Source organism: Chaetodon trifascialis, chromosome 20 (assembly GCF_039877785.1).
Source record: "Chaetodon trifascialis isolate fChaTrf1 chromosome 20, fChaTrf1.hap1, whole genome shotgun sequence".
Classification (NCBI taxonomy): Eukaryota; Metazoa; Chordata; class Actinopteri; order Chaetodontiformes; family Chaetodontidae; genus Chaetodon; species Chaetodon trifascialis.
This window is the reverse complement of record NC_092075.1, coordinates 1,436,472-1,461,080: the sequence shown is the minus strand read 5'-3', so window position 1 is coordinate 1,461,080 and position 24,609 is coordinate 1,436,472. Positions and strand designations below refer to the sequence as shown.

General features: G+C 45.2%; 1 protein-coding gene across 1 annotated transcript; it reads left to right on the top strand.

Annotated features, from left to right (window-relative positions):
* The first annotated feature begins 7,974 nt into the window (after positions 1–7,974).
* scarb1 (scavenger receptor class B, member 1) lies at positions 7,975–24,569 on the top strand. Its single transcript, XM_070989525.1, has 12 exons — positions 7,975–8,335; positions 9,376–9,536; positions 11,751–11,892; positions 11,976–12,179; positions 12,498–12,593; positions 12,668–12,783; positions 12,865–13,031; positions 14,211–14,329; positions 19,116–19,189; positions 19,351–19,402; positions 20,642–20,788; positions 23,538–24,569. The coding sequence occupies exons 1-12, from the start codon at positions 8,216–8,218 to the stop codon at positions 23,631–23,633; spliced, it is 1,494 nt and encodes a 497-aa protein (XP_070845626.1). The 5' UTR covers positions 7,975–8,215; the 3' UTR covers positions 23,634–24,569.
* The last annotated feature ends 40 nt before the right edge of the window (positions 24,570–24,609 follow it).

The window sequence follows — 24,609 nt, the reverse complement described above, 5'->3', positions numbered from 1 at the left end:
CATATAACTGACTGGCTGTCGGGCCAATTAATTCGTATCAACTGAACCTGTTTCTAAGCATCATCATTAGGATACACAGTCAATAAGCCTATTATTTCATGGTTGTTTTGAGCATGTAAAACTATATGATATTAAACTATTCATTGTGCTGCATTAAAAAGTTCATAAATCTCCAATAGTCAGTGCCCATCCATAAAAAACAAAGTTCCCATCCTGGAGGCCACATGTTGAGTCCAGTGGGAGTGCAATAGGAGTGTTGTGCTCGCCATAAGGCTCCATACACTCTTCTTTTATTAGATGACGTTATATGGCTGATATGCCATCCAGTAAAAGAAATCCAAGAGAGGCCAGAGTGAGCAACACTTTCCTCCTCTTGAGTTGATTTCCAGCGATCGGCACCTCGCAGCAGCCGTACTGTGAGTTTCTTCTCTTCTCCCATTTCGATACCAGCTTTCTAAATGTGTTTAATGGGTGTGATGGAGGCAATATGTTGAGATTGAAGTCATCACCCACAGACACACATGGCTAAAAAACCTTTTATTAGAAGATGAAGCGGTTGTTTTTCTAATTGGTTCAACAGGAAAAGGGCATCAGGAAAAGGGAACAGCGGTCACACTGTGAAAGTCACCAACAGACACATGACCAACATATACTGTACATCATATGCAGTGTGAGCTGGCAAACACTGCTAACTGACCTATTGTGACCCGCTTCAACACATTTAGCAGTGCTATTATTTTTCCAAACCCCATTTATGTCAGTGAGGGTGGACTAAATAACAGAAACACCTCTATGTCTCATTCATTGCAGAATTAACAGAAACTAATCAGTGTTTTTCTTTCTCTTCTTGTCGACTGTTGGTGCATTCGTTGATAACAGAGATAAATAAAACCATGTTTAACTGAATGAAATTGAAAATGGAAAACCCAAACCAGAAGAAACTTACAGCAGGAAGTCTCCATTTCATGAAACACGAACGGAGAAACCACGAACAGATCAGCTGGTTGTTTCTGCTTTTAGCAAATGTCAGGGAGAAACTTGCTGCTGTTCCTTCTGTAGATGTTTTGAACCTGAAACGACGTCTCAGTCGAATTTTTTAGCCGTGTCAAACTGATGATCAGCCACTTTTTACGCCTGGTGCTTAAAAACACTGGACTCCCTGTCTGCTCGGAGGTGCGTGCTCAGACCTAAACACGAGCCAACTCAACTTTTACAAAGGAGTCATGCTGTTGAGACCTTGAGTAGCTCCCATTGGATCAAGCTAAAACAAACTGAAGAGCGTATTTTGTAAGACTGAATGGTGAAGAGGCGCAGCAGCGAGCCCTGTTAGCAGCTCTGTGAGGCTGTCCTGCTAACACGCTCATGCTTAGCGGGTATATTGTTGACCAACTTAGCTTAGCATATTAGCATGTTAACATTTGCTAAACATTTCGACCTGATGATGGTGCAATGTGTGAATGTACTTAGATACTTTGAAATATTGTACTTTTTATCTCATTATATTTATCTGACAGATGTAGTTTGTGGTGATTTTGCTCAATCAGATGAATGAAATATAATTAACAACTAAATTCTGCTGGATTATTAACAGTTAAAATGCATAATCTCTGTGATATACTATATACTATATACAATATCCTGTGATGGGACATCCTTCATATTCTACAGGAGTACTGGTACTTCAAGTATGTCATGCTTTTCATGCTTATCCTTTTGTACTTCAACTTCAGTAAATTTTTAAATGGAGGACTTTTACTTGTAACAGAGTATTTCTACACTGTAGTATAACTTCTTTCACTGGAATAAATGATCCGAGTACTTCTTCTACCGCTACAGTTTCTCAAATAAATCCGGAGGAGAACACCAAAGTCTGAAGAATCTGTTCAGAAACTGTTGAGATATTTCACTAAAACACAAAAAATAACCTCAAAGTGGTGCTACAGGGAAAGTTACAAATGTCTGTACAAATGTCTTTTCAGAAGTTTGCTTGTCAAATATGAAACAACACAAAATGTGATAAAAATCAAACCAACGAAATTGTGACATCATAACCATAAAAGTAAATAAGTATCTATCAATGTAAATGTAAAGCTATTGTTGACATTAGATGTTTACATCAAGAGCGTGCAAACTGTTAAACATGCATATGATGTGAAGAGCGCATCTTCAGAAACACACGTTTGTTCCTGAGGACGAAAAAAACGCAGTAAAAACAAAGGTTTTATTTGTCTTCTGTGAAGTCGACCACATCAGCCTTTCACTCACTAATGTGACAAAAAATGACAAAATCTGCATTTTATTTTAAGTAACCGTTCATCACCTGAAAAATGAGTGACTTTGATGATACATCAGCCCGGAGTCACATGACGTTGTGACTGATATGTTAAATGCGTTCAGTACAAAAGGAAGCTCAAGGCCTTTTTGTTAAGACTTCCTTTTATTAAATGCCACCATCAGCATGTAGGAAGGAAGGCATGTGAGGAAGATCTGCATCTGTTCTAACGCAGGAGCACAAATATCGCTTTTAAAGCCTCAAACGGTCTGAGGAGGAGAGATTTCACACAGCAGTCAGATGAGGGGCTGTGGTGGGCTGCTGCTCTGAGCTCTTATGTCCCTTTAATAGGTATGAAATGATCATGTGAACGTTCACTAAGAGAGAACCTCTTCATCACACAAATTCACCAAATCCATGAATAAAGATATGTGAGGCAGCATTTGAGGCTTTTGTGTTGTATTTCCTGGAGCCAGGTTGAGCAACTTTCAATGATTTCTCAAAGAGACATCTTTATGTAACCCACAGGAGATTGTTGGCATGACCGAAAATGACGTTCAGAGTCCAGAATTATGCTGCGTTCTATTAGCAACGCTCACAGCGTGCAAAGTGATCACCAGACTTGTTCCCAGACGGCAAAAAAAAGCTCAATGACAGGCAATGAGGATCCAATCTGAACTGGCAGCACGATGACGTCAGCAGACTTTACCTTTAAAGCACCTTCACTGAACTTACTTCAGCGTTGACACGCACTCAGACGCACAGACTCCACGTGAAGCAGCTACTTTCAGCCAGCGGCCGCTCTGTCGGTGCTCCACTTTGGTCGACGCTGAAACATCTACAGATTGGACTGTCGTCAGGTGTTGTGCAGCGTTCATGGTTCAAGACGATGCAGTCTCTTCGTTTTATCTGCCTTTTCCTCCAGCGCCACCATGAGGTGATATTTGTGGTTTTGAGTGAAATTATTAGATGGATTACCATGAAAATGTGACACATATTTATTTTCCCCTCAGGATAAACTGTCAGCTCTTTGGTGATCCCTCAACATTTCATCTTCCATCACCAGGTCAAAACTGCCCCAAACAAACGCTGAGGCCAGCCAGCTTTAGTCTTCATGCTAAGCTAAGCTAACAGTCCCAGGCTGTAGCTTCATATCTGTGGTTAAGATAAGAGAAAAACGTAAGAAGTAGTAGAAGTAATCCGGCACACAACTCTCCGTGAAACGGCGAATTAGTTGTAGAAGCTGCCGTCGTGTTTGAGTCGTCATGGGTCTGATTTGTGTCTACGAGGTTCTGCAGGTGCCAGCAGGAAAGAGCCAAAGGGGACTTTAAGTTCCTGGTTTAGAGGAATCTGGTTCCATCAGACCCGGAGCTTTTCTGTTAGTCTTCTTTTACGTTCTTAATGTTTGAGGGTTTTTCTTATCAAATGTTAATACTGTACAAATGAAGTTTTCATCATTATTTATCGAGTTAGTGGTTCTTCTGTGATTCCAGAGTGTGTGTGAAAATGTCTGACTGGAGCAAACTCTCCAGTGAAGTAACTTGACTGAACAGTTAGAGGTCGGTGTCGTCCTGATGATGCTGGTTTCATTCATGGTTCATCATCTTTTATTGACCCTGAGTTTTGTCTGAGTGGTGTTCTGGCACAGCTTCATCTGCTGAAGAGGATGCTCTTGAAAACTGTGGGGAAAACAACGGAAAAACATACTGAATGGTGGAAACCAGACCTTTTTCAAGTTCATTGCCACGTATGACAATATGAAATTTTTATTATGTGATGTGGTCTGTAGGGTTATTATGACCCTGATGAAGACAATAGGTGGAAATGTGAGACCACATTATGTGAACTGACTTCATGGTGACCCGCCATCAGAAGCCTATAATAAAATACAAAGACTGGGCTACATGAGGACATGATATCTTCAGTCAGCGGTATAAATCTGACACCATGGCTAACCGAATCAAGTGGATAATCAACCTTAAAGAGGTTGCTGTGGAAATTCTCTGCTGCTGGCGAAGAATGAAATAGAGACTTCTGCCGACCGACAAGGTTTTTATTTTCTTTGCAAAGAAAAGGTCAATCATCACACAGGTGGTAAAATGAAGAAAGACCCCAAGCATGGGGAGAGCTAAACACTCATACCCGAGGAACGCCCCCTACCCAAAGGTGTGTTTTCAAACCCTCTGGTCTGCTGCAGGTATTGGTGCCGACCCCCTAGGCTGTGGTCCACACCTGAGGCATCCTGCAGGGTTAAGTATGTAGGTGTCTTGACATCATACATTAAAACACAAAAGGACCTGATGTCCTGGTGGAAATGAGAGATGAGTTAAATGAATGAGATGAAGTACAAGGAACCGAAATTACAATTACAGTCAACTCTAGGAGACCTGATTCTTTGAAGGTTTTCTTCCCTTAAAGATTAAATATGGCCGTAACAGAGGCATTTGTAACCGCTTTGGAAACCGCTGGTGTCAGACCAGAAAACGCTGCTGCTCCAGAGATCACTGACAAACTGAGTGTTTCGTGGTATAATTTGACCTGATGAGGTGGACGTTGGGCTGCACGGTGGCGCAGCAGGTAGTGCGTGTGCCTCACAGCAAGAAGGTTGCCGGTTCAATCCCCGAGTCAGGCGGGGCCTTTCTGTGTGAAGTTTGCATGTTCTTCCCGTGCATGCGTGGGTTCTCTCCGGGTACTCCGGCTTCCTCCCACAGACCAAAAACATGCTCATTAGGTTAATTGATGACTCTAAATTGTCCGTAGGTGTGAGTGTGAGTGTGAATGTTTGTTTGTCATTACATGTGGCCCTGCAATCGGCTGGCGACCGGTTCAGGGTGTACCCCGCCTCTCGCCCATTGTAGCTGGGATAGGCTCCAGCCCCCCCGCAACCCCGAAAGGGATAGGCGGTATAGATAATGGATGGATGGATGGATGGAGGTGGACGTTCAGGCTGACTGTCAAAGTCCACAACCCAACTGAAGAGGGTACGAGTGAGCTAGGACCGAGGTTGTGAAGATTATGCTGTGCGTTGGGTTGAGATTTGTGTTTGTGTTGAGTAACAGGAAGACATTGGAAACGCATGATCCAGAGATAGTTCTTGTGGCAACAGAAACGAGTAGTTTTAAGATGAAGTCGGGACACTTTCCAGCCGTGTTTGTGCTGACAAACCTTTTTTTTAAAGTTTAAACTTGATCTTAACCACCGTGTTGCCACAACACAAAATTGAAACATAAAGTTTGATTATAAAGAAATGTAAAGTCTGAACATAAAACATTAAGTTTGAAAACAGAGGAACATAAAGGTTGAGCATAAATAAACATTATGTGTGAATGTGAAAGAAACAGAAGGTTTGAAAATAAAAAATGAATGTCAGGAAATGTAAAGTTTAAAAATAAAGAAATGTAAACTTTAAACATAATAAAACCGTAAACACAAAGAAATGTAAAGTTTGAAAATAAAGAAATGTAAACTTTAAACATGAAGAAACGTAAAGTTTGAAAATAAAGAAATGTAAACTTTGAACATAATAAAAACGTAAACACAAAGAAATGTAAAGTTTGAAAATACAAAATGTTAAATCTGAATGTAAAAGAAATCTAAATGTAAAGAAACATAAAGTTTAAAAATAAAGAATGTAATCTATGACCATAAAGAAATATAAACGTAAAGAAACGCCTGGTGATTGGTTTGGGTTTGCTCGTAGAAGTCAGATTCAGCAAACCTTCGTATCTGTACAAACGAAATAAAAAACTAAATAAAGATACGTGGTTTTCACAGGACGCCGCGCTGCAAACATATGATGATCTTCTGAAGCATTGCTGTAGATTAAAGCAGCGACAGGATATAAAAGAGCTCAATGAGCTCCAGCTGAAACATCTGTTAGTACTTTTACTGAAGTACAGGATCTGAATACTTCCTGATCAGAGTGAGAGATTTTTAAAGGACATCACGATCTGTGATTCCTCACACCACTGGTGCCTGTTCAGTCTGTGATTTGTGTCATTTGAACGTCACTTGACTGGATATGAATTTGGCTGGTTTTTGGATGGGGAGAGCAGGATGTCCACACGCCCCTCAGCGTGAGGAGGGGCTGCTCCTGCACAGTATAAACAGCCAGCATGCCTCCCTGCAGCCTCCCTCACTCCATCACTGTTCACGGCTGGACTTTGAGCAGCATCACTCATATTTCAGCTGGTTTGATCTTAATTAGATTTTCTTCTCTCATCAGGCAGCGCTGATCACTGTCAGCAACAATGGGCATCAGTAAAGCCAAGATAGCCATCGGCTTCATGGTGGCAGGGACTCTGACGGCGGCTTTTGGAGTAGTTCTTCTGTTTGTGGGACCATTGATCATGCGTGACCAGGTAAAAAAGGTAAGTCATGATTTTAATACTTTGACATCATGAATATCAGCTCAGAACCATTCAGTTCTGCATATTCTGAACTGATTTATTTCAGTTTTTATAGCTAAAAGAAGTGGAATATTTTCTTTTCTCTTTGTTATGAGTGCGGTTGTTTCACAGTGAAGAGTTCTCTTCGTGAATTAAGTTTATCACTGAATCAGACATGCAGCCTCAGAGCTGAGCCTGAACGCCTGCTGCTCGTAGGAGGCGGCTCTTCACTGCTGTTAATGTTTCACTCACAGTACGTTCAGACTCACAGCAGAGGACTCAGCTGGACACTTTAAGATGTTAAAGTAAAAGCCAGCAGACGTGAAGCCAGTCTTTCAGACGTAGGATGGGGAAGGCAGCAGACCTTTTATTTTATTCCACTTTATTTTGATTTGTGTTCATGTGTCTGTGTGTTGACACGGTGTCCCCGTGCCCGTCCTCATCTTTGACCTGGATGTGTCCAGTATTATGTAAATGCTTTGCGGTGAAACAAAAAAATATTCTACACGATGTGGACAGTGAAGTTCCAAACCAACCAACCGACTGACTGACCGACTGACTGACATAGGTCCGTGTATCTTCGAGGTATTTTTACTTTATGTGTCTTAAGCTAATTCCATTTTCTGTCTGCTCCATGCAATGCAATCAAAGGGAGTGAACCTTGCCAACAATAAAAAAACCAATTCATTAATGATTGATGGTCCAAATCAAAATGGAGTGACATGGTCACAGTGACTTTTTAATGAGGTTAAAAAAATAAATAAATTATATAAAATATATAATTTTAATTATCCTGTCAGGGGAGCAAAAAGTGCAATATTTCCCTCAATCTTACATAAAAGAGACATTTCCCATCCGAAGCAGATTTGTGTATTGACCTTTGTTTTCTTCTTTCCCATCAATCATCTGACGACCCCTCAGATTGATCTGGTGACCCTTTGGAGGGGCCCGACCCCTACGTTGCTAACCCCTCGCTAACAGTATTTGAAGTATTTGAAAGTGCCTCCGCCTGCAGCAGCTCCAACACTGAAGCTTCAGTATGAACAAACTGATAAAGTCACAGAGAATCAGACACAGGAGACATTTTACTGCACACACAGTACTTTTACTGCATGAAGGCGACAACGCTCCTGATACTTTAAGTATATTTCACAGATTTTTTCTACTTTTACCTCAGCAGAGTTTTGAATGCAGGGCTGTAATTTAGTATTTCTGTAGTATTGCAGTGCTCTTTAACTTAGTAAATCTGAGTACTTCTTCCTCAGGTGTTACTATGAAAAAAATATCTGTTTGAGCGTAAGGTGAGCGGGAACTACATTTCCCAGAATCCTCGGCGCGGCGGAGGCGTTACCAGCAGAGTATAAATACAGCACAATTGAAGCTGGTCGACAATATCGATGAGAGAGATCGATAAGCCGCCCGCGCCGTCGCCCGTCTCCCCAGGGGACAGCGTTTCACTCCGGGACAGCGTCGTAGTCTTCAGCACTTCGCTAATTCCGGTTAGCCGAACGGCTTCGGAGACAAAAACAAGCCACGAGTCCGCCAGCTACCTGCGATGGCAATCAATAAATCCAAACTGGCCATTGGGCTGATAGTGACGGGGGTCATAACGGTGTTTCTGGGGACGGTTCTTGTGTTTGTGGGACCGATAATCATCGACGACCAGATAGTGAAGGTAAGCAGCCGGCTGGCTCCGCGTTAGCATGTTTTGACCCACTTTAAACAGGCTGGGTCAAGTTAGCTGTCAATCAGCCGAAAAGGGCTTCAGGCGGTCGCGTGATGAAAACAGCGTTTGTGCAGGTGAGCTGACAGAAATGATCAGTAAAGTGAAGTCCTGCAGCTGTGTGTCCACATGAGTCACAGGACTGTTTGTCCTCCACAGAAGTGTGTGGTGAGATGTTCAGGGGCTGCAGGATCAATAGAAAGGATCGATACAATGACGATAATGAGCCGCGATGCTCCGTCACTCAGAGGAAAAGTGTGTAATGTCTAAAGTAAATACTGATGTGATGTACTTGTCTTGAGTATTTGCTCACATGAAGTTTTCAGGACGTACAGTCGCCTTCAGGTGGCTGAGGAGCGTTTCCCATCAGAGCAGCGTTCACCTGAACTCCAGCCTCACGCGCCTGACAAGACCTTTACTTCACGGTGTTTATGCATTTTGAAGCACACACACACACACACATGCACACACACACACAGATGATTTTAGTGTGAAGACTAAACCGCGATGCGTTTGTCACTATTCTGACATTTTACAGACGGATCAATCAGCTGATTGATGGAAAATCACAGTTTGAACTGGGACTCTCTGACTTCCCTCCACCTGTTCCAGAGAGGCTGCTGTTTCATGTCACCTGGGCGTTAAAATAAAGGTTTCTGCTAAATCTCGTGGATTTGTTTGATTGCAGCGTGTTCCTGTCGGTTTGATTACATCAGTCAGTTAAATGATGGGAAACCGTGAATCCTTTCAGTCAGTTTTGAAGCATTTTCTTGTTCCCACGCCTTCGATGTGAAGCTGTGATGCTTGTCTTTAACGCATGATGGTGAACTTCTGGGTTTTTGGGCAGAACAGGCAGCGTGAGGACGCCGGACGTATTATAATGGACATTTTCCACTTGTTCTTTGTGAAAGAAAAATGAAGTGGAAGGCCGATCAGCCATTAAATATCATCCCGTTTCTGATTTTTCCTGTTTTCTCTCGCTCTCGTGTCAGAACACCATGATCAACCCGAACAATGGCATGACCTACCCCATGTGGAAGGACGTCCCCGTGCCCTTCTTCATGTCCGTTTACTTCTTCCACGTCCTCAACCCTGCAGAGATACTGCTCGGAGAGAAGCCCATGGTGGAGCAGAGGGGACCGTATGTGTACAGGTACACAGTTTACGCCAGCATGCAGTACTTCCCCCCAGCCGTAACCCTCACATGCAGTTTTTGCTGTATTGCATTTGCCTATCAGTACACTTTGTCCTGCTAACTGTAAATGTGTTGCAAGGCGCGTTTCCACGTCGTCCTTTGTTGTCAAAAAGACTACGTTTGAAACAGAAGATGTTCAGATTTTTGACCCACTTTCAGACTTTCTGTCTTCATTGTTTTTTGCTTGCTTTTGTCTGATTGGCTGACTTTGGGAACACTGTGTGCCCTCTGTGCAGTATGTGGGTCACACATGTATGTGATTGAATTTTTGTGCAGCGAGGGGCCGGTTTGGCCGGGCTGAGTCTGTACGTTGTGGTTTTTACTGCACTCTATAAACTCTTTACTCCCCTTTGTGTATCTGGAGCGTGAAAAGGTGGAAGCACGACGGTGTAAACCCTCTCGCCGAGTTCATCTCCACAGCTCAGGAAAAAATGCATAAGTGCTATCGTTTATAGCTTTCAGACTTTTAATGTAACTGAAAGATTAATGCTGCCACTCCTTACAAGGCCGTGCTAATATTATATATTATTATATTATATATATAATATATTTCAAAGAAAAGATGGTCTAAGTCTGTGTTTTCTTTACTGTCAGCAAATTGCGTGAAAAGACCAAAACCAGCCCTGTCAGTCCGCCTCTCAGCGCTCACTTCCTGTCTGTGGCTCTCAGCTTCACTGAAGACGGAAATCTTTAAAAGCAGTTTCATTTTAAAAAAAGGTTCAGTAATTTCTAGTGCTGTCAATCGATTAAAATATTTAATCGTGACTAATCTCATGAATGTCATAGTTAACTCACAATTAATCGCACATTTTTATCTTTTCTAAATGTCCCATTAATTATCATTTTAATGCTCTTATCAACATGGAAAGTGGATCGGCTCGCTTTGTGCAAATGTTTTTTATCGAAAACAACGTGTAGTGTTTTATTTCACACTGACATTCTCACTTTGAGCAGTCGTTCACATCTGAATGAATCAAATCTCACATTTTAACACTGTCAATAAACCGATGACAAAAAATAAATACTTGGTTACAAAAAGCCCCAATTGCCTATTATTTTGTTTCCGGTTTACAATCGGATCCTGTAGTTTTTCTAAAGTTACTAGCAGAGGCCACCGCTTATAAAAAACAAGTTCACGAGGTCACAAAGAGCATTAAAAAAAAAAATGACGCCTTTAACATAAATTTGCATTAATGTGTTAATAAGGCGATATTATTGGCAGCACTAGTAATTTCCTAAAACAGCCGCTCGCTGTTGTTTTTACCAAACGTTGCTCAAACAGGAGGAAACTGCATTTGTCGGGACTATTTTCAGCAGCGGATGAATCCACATTTAAGAAGCTCCACCAGGCTGTGACACACAGCGCCCGTCGGAAGACGCATTCACTGCTGCTTCGAGTCTTTTCATGTCATCTGCGGACAGGAAGAAGTCATGGACTCATGGAGTTCAGAGGTCACGTGATTGTCCGCACATTTTGTGGTCAGGAGATGAAGCGTGATCTTCCAAAGTGCCGCTCGTGGTCAAAAACTCCTCGAGCCGCCCTGAAGTGAAAGGAGGGACGTGGTGAGAGAACGGTGAAGTAGGAGCTTTGAATGCATGACAGAAACGTGCAGTTAAACGTGTCTTCATACTAGTACGTCAGCAGGGTTTGTCCTGTGTGGACGGACGGACAGCGAGCGCTGCTGAAGACTCGTTGAGGTCGTACACAAATGTGCTAATAATGATAAATTCAGCCATGTGTGGAAAAGATTCCTCTCTTCTTATCTTATCTGCTCTCATCCTCTTTATCGCATCAGTAGGATTCTGTGCACAGAGCGGACCTTGAACTCGAGGCTGGAGTTCAAAAAAGCCAAGAAAACAATGAATATTTATTAAAACACACAGAAAAATCCAAAATGAATCCAGAAGTGCTGCGCAGACGACCGTGAAGCCGTTTCCGGGGGAAGCTAAAAGGTGACGGACGAGCTTCATGTTCCGGCTGAAAAACACGTTCTGGCACATTTTCCAGCGCAGGTCTCAGAGCGGTAACTCCAGCCGAGACAGCAGCGAGCGCGTTCCCCTCGTGTCCGTCACCTTTAGGCGTCCCCTGGAAACAGCTGCCCTCTCTGCTTACCTCTTCTAAGAGGCAGGCGCTGCTTTCGTTTCCAGGTTCATGCATGTGTTTTTTCTCAGGAAGCGCATCCAGAAAGACGACATCGTGTTTCACCCCAACCACACGGTGTCCTACAGGGAGTACAGACAGTACTACTTTGAGCCGTCCATGTCTGCGGGCAACGAGTCCGACGTTGTCACCATCCCAAACATGTTGGTGCTGGTAAGACGCTATTTGAGCTCGCTCAGTGCACTCGCTCGCCGTCCTCTGGCTGGCGACTTTTTCACTCCGGCGTGTGTTTTCAGGGCGCAGCAATGATGCTGGAAAAGAGGTCCGTGTTTGTGCGTGTGGCCGCCAGCACCACCTTCACGTCTTTCGGTGAGGAGGCCTTCGTTACCAAGACGGTCGGGGAGCTGATGTGGGGCTACGACAGCGCGCTGGTGGATTTCCTCAATAAACTCTTGCCCGGCATGCTGCCCGTGTCGGGGAAGTTTGGCCTCTTTGCTGAGGTGAGTCTTAGAAATGCTTCATCACACTCGTAGACGTCCAGCGTCCTGGCCTGTGCGGCAGAGGACAACATGGACATGTGTTTATTGAACACAACTTTACTGTCCACTAAGTTTCTTTGGAGCTTCCACATCCGCACGCTCACGTGTGACGTTGGCGTCTGAACGCTCAGAGCGGAAACGCTGCGGCCACGTCGATGTGGAGGACGTCTGAACATAAACACACCAATGAGCTTGAAGGTTTATCACCCCGAAACGCGTCCGTTATCGCTCCTCTGAGGCTTCAGATCACAGCTAATGCTCCGCTGTGTCTTCATTTAGTTCAACAACTCCAACACCGGCCTGTTCACCATCTTCACCGGACAAGACGACATCAGGAACGTCCACAAAGTCGACTCGTGGAACGGGCTGACGCAGGTGAGAGGCGAGCATGGCTCCTCCAGGTGAGCGTGTCGGGCATCGTGCCGCTCTGACTGTCTCTCTGTTCACAGCTGGACTACTGGCAGACGCCTCAGTGTAACATGATCAACGGAACAGCTGGCCAGATGTGGCCTCCCTTCATGACTGAAGAGAGCACTTTACCTTTCTACAGCCCTGACGCCTGCAGGTCAACGCCCCCCCCCCTCCTCACGTCTTTCTGTCCTCTGTCTCTTTCAGCATGCTCAAAAAACTTCCTGCTTCTTCTCAGATCTTTGGAGCTCGTGTACCAGCGGCCCGGCAAGTTCAAGGGGGTCCCTCTGTATCGATTCGTCGCTCCCAAAACCCTCTTCGCCAACGGGACAGACTACGCCCCCAACGAGGGCTTCTGCCCCTGCAGGCAGTCCGGCCTGCTGAACGTCAGCAGCTGCCGCCACAGTGAGTGAGCGCACGTCCGTCCGTTGGCTCGCGAAGCCTTTTCGTTTGTCTCATGAATGTGTTCAAATTAGTGCTGTCAGGCGATTAAAAAAATTAATCTAATTAATTACAGGATTTGCAATTAATTAATCTAATTAATCGCATTTTAATCTCATATCTGCTAAAGGTCCCCAAATAAAGAATTTGAATTCTAGGACATTACAATTCACTGACATTCACATTACAGCTGGTGAATTCTTTTCATCACTGTAGTTCTCGACGGTAGCTGGAAATTAGAGTCAGATGACGCTATCTGAAACGCCTTTTAGGCCCTCGTCTTCCACGATTAAATCGGCCTGCAATCAGCAGCAACCCACTTTGCAATTGAGTTTGTCAGTTTTTCTGTCGTGGCTCTGCTCATTCGTTTTCCTAACTCAGCAAGTGTGGGTTGGCAGAGTGAGCTCACGGTCACACTAGCAGCACTAGCAGCAACTACATGTTTAGCGTTTAAATGATAATTCAGGCTGGAGCTGCTACGGTGATACAGTAGGAAAATTCTTTTTTACACAAGGTACAAATCACTGCGTTCTTGTTAATGGTCCCGTCTTTGTTCTTTTTATAAATTAACTTGCCGTTCAAAGGTCTAAGAAGGCTTACCTCGCTCTCCGGTGTCGCATCCACGTCTGTTGTCACCCTGCTTTTGACTAGTGGCGCAGGTAGGATGCAGCCTACGGGTCACTCAAAGGGCCAAATTTAAAATGCTTGCGCATTGACTTGCCACTCATTAATCTAATTAACGCGTTAAACTGACAGCCCTAGTTCAAACACAACGCAGCGTCGCTGTTTTTCATGTAAAATCTGTAAAGCAGCTGAAGTACAGATATTAGCCTCTGAGATGGAGTACAAGTAAAGTACAAGTACCTCAGCTTTTGTTCTTAAAAATCGGCTCCAGCAGCGTTTTGATATCCAAAATAAAAACTAGATAATTCACATCATATATTAAATATGTCTCTAGATTCAGTATTATTATTAAGACAGTACATTTTTATAGTTTTTCTGTTGGATCAAGTTTTAAATTCAGTAAATTCAGGATCCTGGTGCCGCTGGTGGCCATGATGGCGCCGCTCCACCTGGACTTCCTGGCGGTGCTTGAGTCGCCGCCCGGGTGGATCATTTTCCCGTTTCTGCTTCATTTCACAGACTCGTCGGTCTTCATCTCTCATCCTCACTTCTTTAACGGCGATCCTGCGCTGCTGGACTTCGTGCAGGGCCTTCATCCAAACGAGGAAGAGCACGGCCTCTTCATCGACATCCACCCGGTGAGCGCGCACACACGAACACGTGCACGCACGCACGCACACACACAGTCTGTACTGAGGAAGTCACAGTGAAGCAGCTTCGTTATCTTCTGTCATGTGACGTACTTCAGAGGTAAACAGGATGGACAGTCCACGGACGCTGACCTCCACCCTCACCTCCGTCACCCACCTTTATTCTTAAGCACATTCTTGGCGGGTGGGGCTGATATCAGGGCGCCTTCTCTCGCCTGTAGAACTTAAGGAGAGCCGTCCTTCAGGCGAGGACGCGTGTTTGAGACTTCCTGTTGACTCCTCACACACATCGACGGCGTGGAAAGAATTTACGGTTCAGGTCGAATCACATCCACGTCGTCGCTTACTTCGGTTCAGGCTCCTGCTGTTTCCACTGTTTATCTCACTTTCTGTCATTATTATCGTGTTTGATGTTAGAGTTTTCATCCCGTCACTCACTCACACATTTGGCCGTGAACGCCAAACGAATGTCAGGTGCCATCAGGTTATGTTAGTGCGGCCTTGTCGGCGTCCTTCAGGCCTCGTGTGAGCACCTCGGGCAGGAGTGGGCTGAGTGCAAACGCTGCACGGCGTGCCGCGGGGGGGGGGGTGAAGCTTGGCCTCCAGCTGTAAGAACGTGAGATCGTTCAAACGTGACGTTTTCTGTTCATAATGTAGTGAGTTTAATCTGTAAGACGTCAGAGTGTTGGCCAGCTCTCCCGTCAGCTCCTCAAGCCTGCTGATTAAAGCAGTAATGGCGGCACGGTGGAAACACTGTCGACTCACAGCTAGAAGGTCCCGGGTCCGATTCCCGCTGGGGGCGCCGGGGGCGTGTCCTCCACCATGCATTCGGTGCCTGCTGCTCGAGGAAAGGGGCCTTTCTGGAGTGCATGTTCTCCCCGTGTTCATCTGGAGTTTCCCACTAAAAACATGCAAGAAGATCACCACCTGACCAATGGGGACAAAGGAACGGGTCCCCGGGCGCCGGTCGGATGGCAGCCCACCGCTCCTGGTCTGCCACGGAGGAAGACTTAGCAGAGAAGAATTTCACAAGAAGCTCTCTGCATGTTGGGTGTGTGACTAATAAAGGATGTCTTCTTCTTCTAAATCAGAATTAAGTCAGACAGATGGAAACCTGAGTGTGTGTCAGTCAGAGTGAGACTCAGCAGTTTACAGGAAGTCGCTCTCCTTCGGGCCGATTCTTCGTGCAAAGAGCAGGAAAGCTGCGACCGTCACGCTGCCTCAGCTCGTTCATCGTTATCACCTTGGTTGACCTACTGCTGATAGTACGGGTAAACTGTGCGGAGGAGGCTTGAAGTTAATGTTTGGTTTCTTCCACAGTGAACTGCCTGTCAGGTTTTATTGCCGGACATAACACAGTAAAGTGCACTGTTGATAATTGCAGTGCTGTTTCAGGACATAACAAGTGCAGCGGACAGATAAGTTTGATGCAACGCGGCCATAATTCAGCTGGCTCCTAATCCCTTATGCAACCAGCCAGCCTGCAGTGCAACTGGCTGTAAGAGGTGTTGTGATAAGGTAATTGGAAATTGGTCTATTTCAGTGTAATTGCAGCTGTTTGTGAGTTAAGGGCTGTTAAGAAACTTTCTATTGCACCAATAAAAAATGTGTGCGATAGGGAAACAGTTTCTGCTCTGCAGATTAAAGCTCATGTGTGTTAATAATTAATGGACGCGTCGCCCTGATGACTTGACAGCTTTCCACCCGAACGACATCCAGCTCAACATCCAGAAATGTGCAGATAACGAACAATCTGTCCACCACTGACGTAAATATCACGCTGGTGGAGCTAATTCTGCAGGCGGCGCCACTTAACCACCACAGAAGAAGACTGACCGCAGAGCTGCAGTCAAAGCTGAAACATGACGAAAATCAGACGGTTCTGTTGGTTTCATGTAGGCTGAGGCTGAGACTAAGCCTAGGCCTTAGACTTAGGCTTTATTGATCCCAACGTGGGAAATTCTTTAGGTTAAACATACACATAAACATAAATAGGAAATAAGAAGAATTAGGATGAGAATAAATAAGAGGAAAGAATGTTCTTAAAAAATAAAACAAGAAACAAGAATAAGAGCAATGATTAAAGATTAACTAAATATATATGAACAAGAACAACAGAAGGTTTTAAAAATATAGCAAAGCATATGAAGAATGAAGTAGTTCTCCTGAATATCATGAATTACTGTCAGCTCAGTCGCACTTTGTGCATCTTGTCCGAGCATAGAAACCGTTTCCGCCGCTGGATGGAAGCACGCTGATTGGCTGATGAGTCTCCAGGTGGAAACGATGGAAAGCTCTTCCTCCCGTGGCGGCGTGCCCTCGGTTAAAGCGTGTGGGGGTGGCGTCGGGGCGTGGCCTGGAGCCTTTTATCAGTTCCAATGTCGCGCTGTCCCTCATCAGCGCTGATAACGGCTGCGAGAGCCCGTCTTCCTCGAACATCCTCACACTCACAGCTCTGACACGATGACGAAGACGCCGTCCGATTCTTAGACTTTAGACTGTTTTTTTTATTGATCCCAATTTGGAAATCATTTAGTTGCAGTAGCAATTAAACATACAGAAAACACAGAAGAGTTTGGTCTGTACCAGCTCTATATGGAAAGTGTCCTGAGACAACTTCTGTTGTGATTTGGCGCTATACAAATAAAATTGAATTGAATTGAAGAGTTCTTTAAAACAGTAACAGAAACAGGAATAAAAGCAGTTTGTAAAATAAAAATAGAACTAAATCTAGTTCTATAATAATGTCATGAAAACACAATAGGACTGAGTAAATAAACAAGCGGCGCTGTGTTGATGGGAAACCCTGTCATCAGTGCACGTGTGTGTGTGTGTGTGTGGGTTGGCGTCTTCTCAGAGAGTCATGAGGGCGCAGAGCGAAGAACACGAAGCGCCGCCGGCTGCGCTCCAATCCTCCTGATCCCAGCACATCTTAGCTGTTAATCAAAGCAGCATGTCGAGGATCCTGCAGAGACCCAGACCGTGTCCGTGCAGGTTCACGTGTCCCTCCCGTGCCATGTCCCCTGTGCGATGTCCCCCGTGCGATGGGACCTTTCTCCAAAAGCAGACAGTGGGTTCGTTCTTCACAGCTGGCTCCAGTCAGGCCGTTCAGAGATGCTGAAGTGAGTTTTGATCAGGGCGAATGAGCCGCTGGACGCTTTGAGGGACAGACAGGACCAGGTTTGACCAGGTCTCTTCCAGTCTGGGTGTCCACTGCCAGTCGTCCTCATGAAGTTTGATATCTGTTATTTTCCCTGTTTTCGGGCCTTTTTGCTGCATGTTCAGTTCAGGCTGCAGGTTGTTGTTGATTGTTTTGGTGCAGAAATGTTGAGACAAAACTGACCTGAGAACAGCTCAGAGTTAATATATTTAATGTTCTTCCTCATCAGCTTCACTGATTTCTGTAAATACCTCTGATCGTGAATCTGATGCAGCGACACGTTTAAAGACTGAAAGATGAAATGCTCCAGAAACACCTGTTTGATCGTTCCACAGGTGAGAGGATCAGGATTGGGGTTGAATCAGGCGTTCATAGAGGATGGAGCGAGTTCACCACTTTGTGAACACATGAAGGATGAAGGAGATGAACACATGAAGCAGCTGTCAGTGAACAGATTGATTATTGGTGATTGATTGTGGTTTGATTGGCGTTTTATAGTCGTGACAGTCGAGTCCTCGCAGGAGCTTCGTGGTCGTCTGCCTGCAGAGCTCAAAGCTCCTGATTCTGTCCAGGTTTCATCTCATCGGTCTGAATCAGCTGATAAAGTTGACGAGTCGGCAGGTTTTCGGCCGTGCAGCCTTTAGCTCATCGCTCACTCCATGAAGGATGAGCTAACGTCTGCCAGGATCAAAATAACTTGATTTGTTGGTGCACACCTCTGGCTGTGTTCTGCAGGATGTGCTTCCCACCGTGGAGGAACAAACCTTTCTGTCGTTATGAAGGTCTTCCATGTTTCTCTTTGAACCTCTCTCTGTAGCCGCAGAAATGTTGTCTGGGGCTTTGGGACGTTTCATTTCCTGCAGCTTTGAGTGGTCCACGCTTGATTTCCGGCTCTGGTGCGCGTGATGGTGCAGAACATCAAAGTCCAGTATTTGTGTAGCTGAAGTGCCAGATGGCATGAGGAAAGACCGTGAGATGAAAGGCTGCGAGGGTTATGATGGCGTCCGCGCCGCTGTCCACAGAAAGCCTCTGTGATTCACGCTAATGTCAGAAGACCCGACGCACGGCGGCAGGTGACAGGAAGGTGCCTCAGAGCGAGCGGCAGCACGTTCAAAATAAAGTTCTGGTTGCCGGCGGGCAGTTTGAGAAAAGCCTCCGTCCTCTGCTGAGTCCAGCTCTGAGAGACGCTGAGCCTGGACGGAGCTGCACAGTTTGTCCTGCCAGGAAGACGCTCAGCGTCGGAGCGAGCGTCCACTTCAGCTCTGCTCCGTCTGCTGCTGAGAGTGTCGAGCGTTTCCTCTGGTTTACCTGCAGCTCAGGTGTTTCCAGTAAGCCTCCGCTGCTCTGACTCTTAAGACAAAACCACCTCCACCTCCTGCGGGTGTTGCTGCCGCGCCGCTTTAACCTTTGGGCGCTGACGTGAAGCTAAAACTGCATCACAATCACATTTCAGTTCATTCAGCTCATCATCAAAAGCCGGTCCCCAGAAGAATCCTTCGCACTTGAGGATTTCCTTCTTTTGTTAGCTGCTTTTGCTTCCACGGGAACATTTTGTTAATAGCTGAGTGGAGATTTCAAGGCTCCGATGTGACGTTCGTAGTGTTTCTTTTCCAGCAAACAGGCATCCCGCTCAACGTGTCCATCCGCCTGCAGCTCAACATCTTGATGAAGAAAGTGACAGGAATTTCGTAAGTTATTCCCTGAACTGTTGCCACGCCTTAAACCTTTGTCATGTATTGTGTGTGTGCATGTTTCATTGTTCAATATGAGCGTCTCGTGGATGTTTCCTGCTTCTCTGGCCGTTCGTGATGCATCCTTCAGCCTGAAGTCAAAGTTTTTGTTTTTGTAGACAAACTGGCAAGATCTCTGAGGTGGTGATGCCGATGATCTGGTTCGAGGAGGTGAGTCCACTTTTTAGCTCAGACAGAAAGCCTTTTCTTCCCCGTGTGTCAGACTTAGCCAGCTGGTGACACTGGATCATTCCCAGTGTCACCAGTGTGTCACCAGTGTGTTTTGTGTAGTGTGTAGTCCTAACTTCCCTCCTCACTCTCGACACAGAGTGAAAACATCACCTTCGTCGCTCGGCTCAGATCTTTGTGGTGTTTCAGAATAAAATGCTCGGTGTCGAGTTTCGCCGTGAGAGCGCGGGAAACCGAGGAGGCGATTTCTCGTCAGGGAAAGAAAGAAATGAAAGAAAAGACTTCTGAAAACTTCCCTTTCGCTTTGCAGAGGTCTTTTCTTTCAAGCCTGACTTCACAGTAAATCCACAGATTTGTTTCTGTTTCTGAATCGACCAATCAGAGACATCAAAGCTCAGATATTTACCTCACACGCAGTTCAATCGTCAGCAAGTATCACCACCAAAAAATACTTCAAGTAGAAGTAACTGAAAAATATTCCACTGAAATGATCCTTTTTGAAGAAGCACTACGAACACTTTGTGCTATTTTGTTGCCTCCAAGTGGTACTCAAGTAGTCCCTGAGTACCACTTGAGTGTACTTGAAGTTCCAAATTTGCACTTGTACATCTTCTCCACTTGCAGTACAATTGTACTACATCATCTGTGTGTTGGAAATATACTTCAAATGAATTGAAGTGAAAGTACACTTTAACTAAAGATGCTAACAGTGTGTCACAAAGGAGCTGACAACAAGTATATAAGTACACTTTTATACTAGTAAAAGTTTTAGTACAATTTATAATACACTTACAATAAAGTACACTAACACAAGTACTTTGAAATAGCACTTAAAGTACTGCAGAATTAGTTAATTTTTACTGTAATCCATTGAAGCAGAGCTCTCATCTGTTGAAGTAGACTTTTTAAAAGTATTTGTCAAACATACTTCAAATTAAGCACAAACAGTAAAAATGTACTTGTAATGACTTTTCTGTACTTCAGTTATATTTCTAATACTCTAAAGTCTCAGAAGAATTGGATATTCTGAATATTATATTATTAGACTAGAAGTATTGATGCAGTGACACTGAAGGAGCTGAGGATGTGAAGTAAATAAAAAGAGTAAAAAGCAGCATCAAAGTACATCCATGTGTGTAAAAACTGCAGTATTCCAGAGCACAGTAAGACTGTGTGCAGAATAATCCTGCTCTTCTTCCTCCTCCTCCTCCTCCTCCTCAGAGCGGCTACATCGACGGCCCCATCCTCACCATGTTCCACACCAACCTGGTAGTCCTGCCGACTGTGATGGAGTACATGCAGTACACCTTCATCGCCCTCGGCCTGGTGACGGTCGTGATCGCCGCCGTGTTCCTTCACCGAGTGAAGGTAAGGCAGCCGGCAGCGTGCGCCCGGCCGGCGTGCGCCCGGCCGGCGTCTCGCCCGCATGTCGCATGTCGCACGTCGCACAGTTCGCATGTCCTCCCACAAACAGATGCTTGATGTTACAGGATTTATTAAGTGTGCTGCGATGCATTTTTCCCCATGAAGGAGACGACGCCGGCCGTCTGTGGTCGCGGCGTCACGTTCACTCTCATCCACTATTATTTACAGCTGCTACGACGTCATTTTCCGTCCAAACAGCAAAGAAAACATAGCCTTAAAGGTTGATAACGCAGTATAAATACACACAGGGAGTAATTTTCCCTGCTTTAAAGGACCCTTGCATTTATTCTATTAAAGACCAAAACGAGACTGAAGCTGTAATAAAGCAGAATAACCCTTTCAAAGTAAGAGTCTGGTGTTATTTTAGATTTTTCGTCCCTCAGTACTCTCTGGCTTCCTGTTTGTAGTTCTCAGCTGCGAGCTCATTGGTCAGAACAGAATAAGTCGACGATCCTAAAAATGTCGAATTCACCAGACAAACTTTGACACTTCCTGTTGTGTTCAGCTCAAAACCCGAAGTTTAAGTTTAGATTTCACTCAGATGGTCTCAGTTTTAGCCCGGCGGGTTTGAATCTCATGACTCAAAGCTGGTTTTGATGTTTTGTGTTGCAGAAGGTTTCAGAGACTCGCGCTGTGCTGGACGAGCCCGGGATCTTTCACATTGTCAGTTCCCTCCTCGTCCGCCTTAAATCGTCCCGATCTGAATCACATCGCCCTTCAGGCTGATTTTGAACTCTGGGGATCGGTGTGATTTTTGGGGTGGAGGTGATTTGGGATTTTCTTTCTTTGAGGCTAATCAGTGCAGCAAGAGTGTTTGGATTTCCCTCTGAATTGGAGGAGTCCTGTCCTAAACGCGAGCTGAGTCCGACCTCCAGCTTTCAGTCAGCCGCTGAGCGTGTTGGCGGCCGCTCGCTCGTCTTCACGCGTCATCAGATGAGCTGTCGGATGCTGGGAGGGACGAGCTTCATTAACTTCACTGAAAACTGTCATTTTTAAGCAAAACTGCCAGAAGTCTTCTGATTTCATGCTGATGTGTTTGAGGACACTCAGAAAAGTCGGTTTCGAGCGGTGGAGGCAAACAAGCCGAATGTCTTCATGTTTGATTGAATATGATGTTGAAAGACGCTGAATTAACCAATCGCATGTCCTCAAAATGAACTGCATGGTCCAATCGAACACCAGAAACGCCTCCTTGCATGAATCCTAATAACCGCGCAGCCGCAATCTGACATAAAACCTGCTGCTGCTTCCGCCGTCGTCACGACGCCAATCAAACCACAAGTTAAATGTCTTTTCTATTTTCTGATTGGCTAACGTGTGAGACAATCTGGTCATCTTTTAGGACACCGATAAAGAGCTGATAGCAGGTTCACATGACCATGAAACGAAGGAGAAATATGTCATGAATCACTCAGGTGGGTGCGCACACACGTCGAAATGTTCTCCTTCCTTTGCTGGCTTTGTTTTTAATCTGAGCTCAAAGCTGCAGGATTCTGCAGATCATCACACTGATTTTCTTACAGGAAACCGAACAGAAGTGCTGCGTTTGTTTCCTGCCTCTCTGCTGGAGGTCCGGACGTGGTTTCAGCAGCGGCGGCGGCGGCGGCGGCTGTCTGTCAGAGCCGTGTGACCGCCTGCAGCGACAGACGTGCAGAGCGAAACTAAAACCAGAGCAACAAGTCGCTGCAGGCGTTCAGTAGAGCTGAAACACATAAAGGCGTCTTTAACGCGTTTAAAGCACTGCTGGATAATCCTCTGCAGCTGGTTGAATCAAACATCTCTCCAGGATCAGACATTTTATCTGCTGATCAAACATCCTACGCTCGCGTATGCTGCTCTTCTTCAGTCTTTGGTCAGTGTTTGGAAATGACTCATAAAACTTAAAACACAGCGTCCGTTTAAGCTTCTTCTTTGGCAGTTTGCAGAGCTGATGCATGAAGGTCTGCATGTCCGTGCGCAGAGGGGCGTCCTCATTGGTCTAGAATGGACGAGACGGAGGTGAAGAGCAGCTTTTCTTCCCTCGTTCGTCCGTCTGTCCCTCAGGGAGGACGTGAGGGAATCACATTCGCTTGAAGATGAGCAGAATATGATGTTTGCACGCAGAAATCATCACCAGGATGCTGCAGAAGCGCGTTTATGTGCACGCTGATGTTCCACAGTTACGGGTCGTGTAAACTTCACGCTCTGCTTGGATTTTTCCATTTGATCATTTTCTGATTAAGACGTGCGCGACATGCCAGCATTGCTCAGCTTTTAGGAGCATTCTTTGGACACAGCGCGCGTCCCATGTGGGCTTTTCACGGCAGTTTGAGGCCGTTCGCCTGTTCGCTGTCAGCTCTGCGTGTTGCTTCACCAGCAGTTGGCGAAGCCGCGAGCACGAAAGCAAAGCTCACGTTTCTGCACCGCAGGAGAGAAACACGCACTTTGACACATGACGAAAGACTTGGACAGCATGACAGCAGAGCCCGTTTGAGGGAGGAGGCTGCACGTGAACACAAGGCTTCAGTGTTTTATGGAAAAGAAATGTGTGGGAAAAGACAGAGGTCAGAATGCAGTGATGAAGCGAGCAGCGTGCTGTGACGGCAGCAGGCTGCAGACGTTCGGCTGCTCAGGCCTGATGCTGTTTTCAGCCATGCTCAGCAGAAATGTCTGTTTGTCCTCTGAACTCTTCTTTCTTCTGGTCCCCACACAGAGAGGGAAATGTGACGGCGGCGGCGCCGCGTCAGACGGAAACACGAGTGCTTCGACCGGAGAGAGAGACCCTCTGCTACAAGACGATATGGACTGACACACACACACATGCACATGCACACACACAGCTGGTGTCGTGGACTCGTGACGGCCGACATCATCGCAGTATTTTCAAGTCAAACACTGGCTGCTCCGCTGGGCAGGACGTTTTCAGTGTACTGTAACGTTTATGAGACTCTCAGCCAAAGACTCACCTTCGCTTTGAGCCGTTCGTGTCGAGGCTGTCGGAGTTGAGACTGTTCGATCTGAGCGAGGGAAGCCGCTCTGCTGACGACCACCAGCAGCTCCAGCCTTGCTTTCTTCATCGCTTCATTCTTCGTAGCTCTTTTTACTACAATTTAAAGGAATGTTTCTGTATCAACAACAAGGGAACTTAAAGGGTATTTTACTACCAGCGTTTCTCATGAAGGGGAAGCGTTTCTTGACCTCCAGGTTCTTGTATTTGATGAGCACTGAGGGTCACAGCTGAGATAAAGTGGAGGTCAAACTGCTGTCTTCTGTAAAGGTGTGAATGTATTTCTTGAGAATGGTGTGAGAGACGCCTCCTCGTAATCAAATGATTGAATAAATGAAGAGAAACTTTGAGATAATTAATGAAATTGTGTCTGCAGCGGTCCTGCAGTAAACGCTGCCTTCAGGTTCAGTCTGTTTGTTTCAAGCGAGGCTGCACTTAGCATTAACACAGCATTAAATAGAGACTTTTGATTGGTTGACTGATTCAGTTAAAAGACCAATGGACGCCAAAACGAGCAGAAAGCACCGAAAGAAAAAGTCAAATAAGACGACATTAAAGGATGGTGGTAAGATAATAAAGATAAATGATTAAAGACATGAAAGCAATAAAAATAAAGTTAAGAAGAACTACAAACAATTATAGTAGAACAATGAAATGAAGTAATGATCTACAGTGAAATGTTGAGAGAATATTAAATGATGACCAAAATAAATAAAATAAGCTCTAAAACATGACACCAAAGCCAGATTGAATGCGTGCTTTTATCTTGAAATGTGAA

Coding starts and splice junctions, on each gene's coding strand:
- scarb1 (XM_070989525.1), top strand. CDS start 8,216: ATGGCAATCAATAAATCCAAACTGGCCATTGGGCTGATAGTGACGGGG. Junction 12,784..12,864: donor TACAGCCCTGACGCCTGCAG/GTCAACGCCCCC, acceptor GCTTCTTCTCAG/ATCTTTGGAGCTCGTGTACC. Junction 19,190..19,350: donor AAGAAAGTGACAGGAATTTC/GTAAGTTATTCC, acceptor TTGTTTTTGTAG/ACAAACTGGCAAGATCTCTG.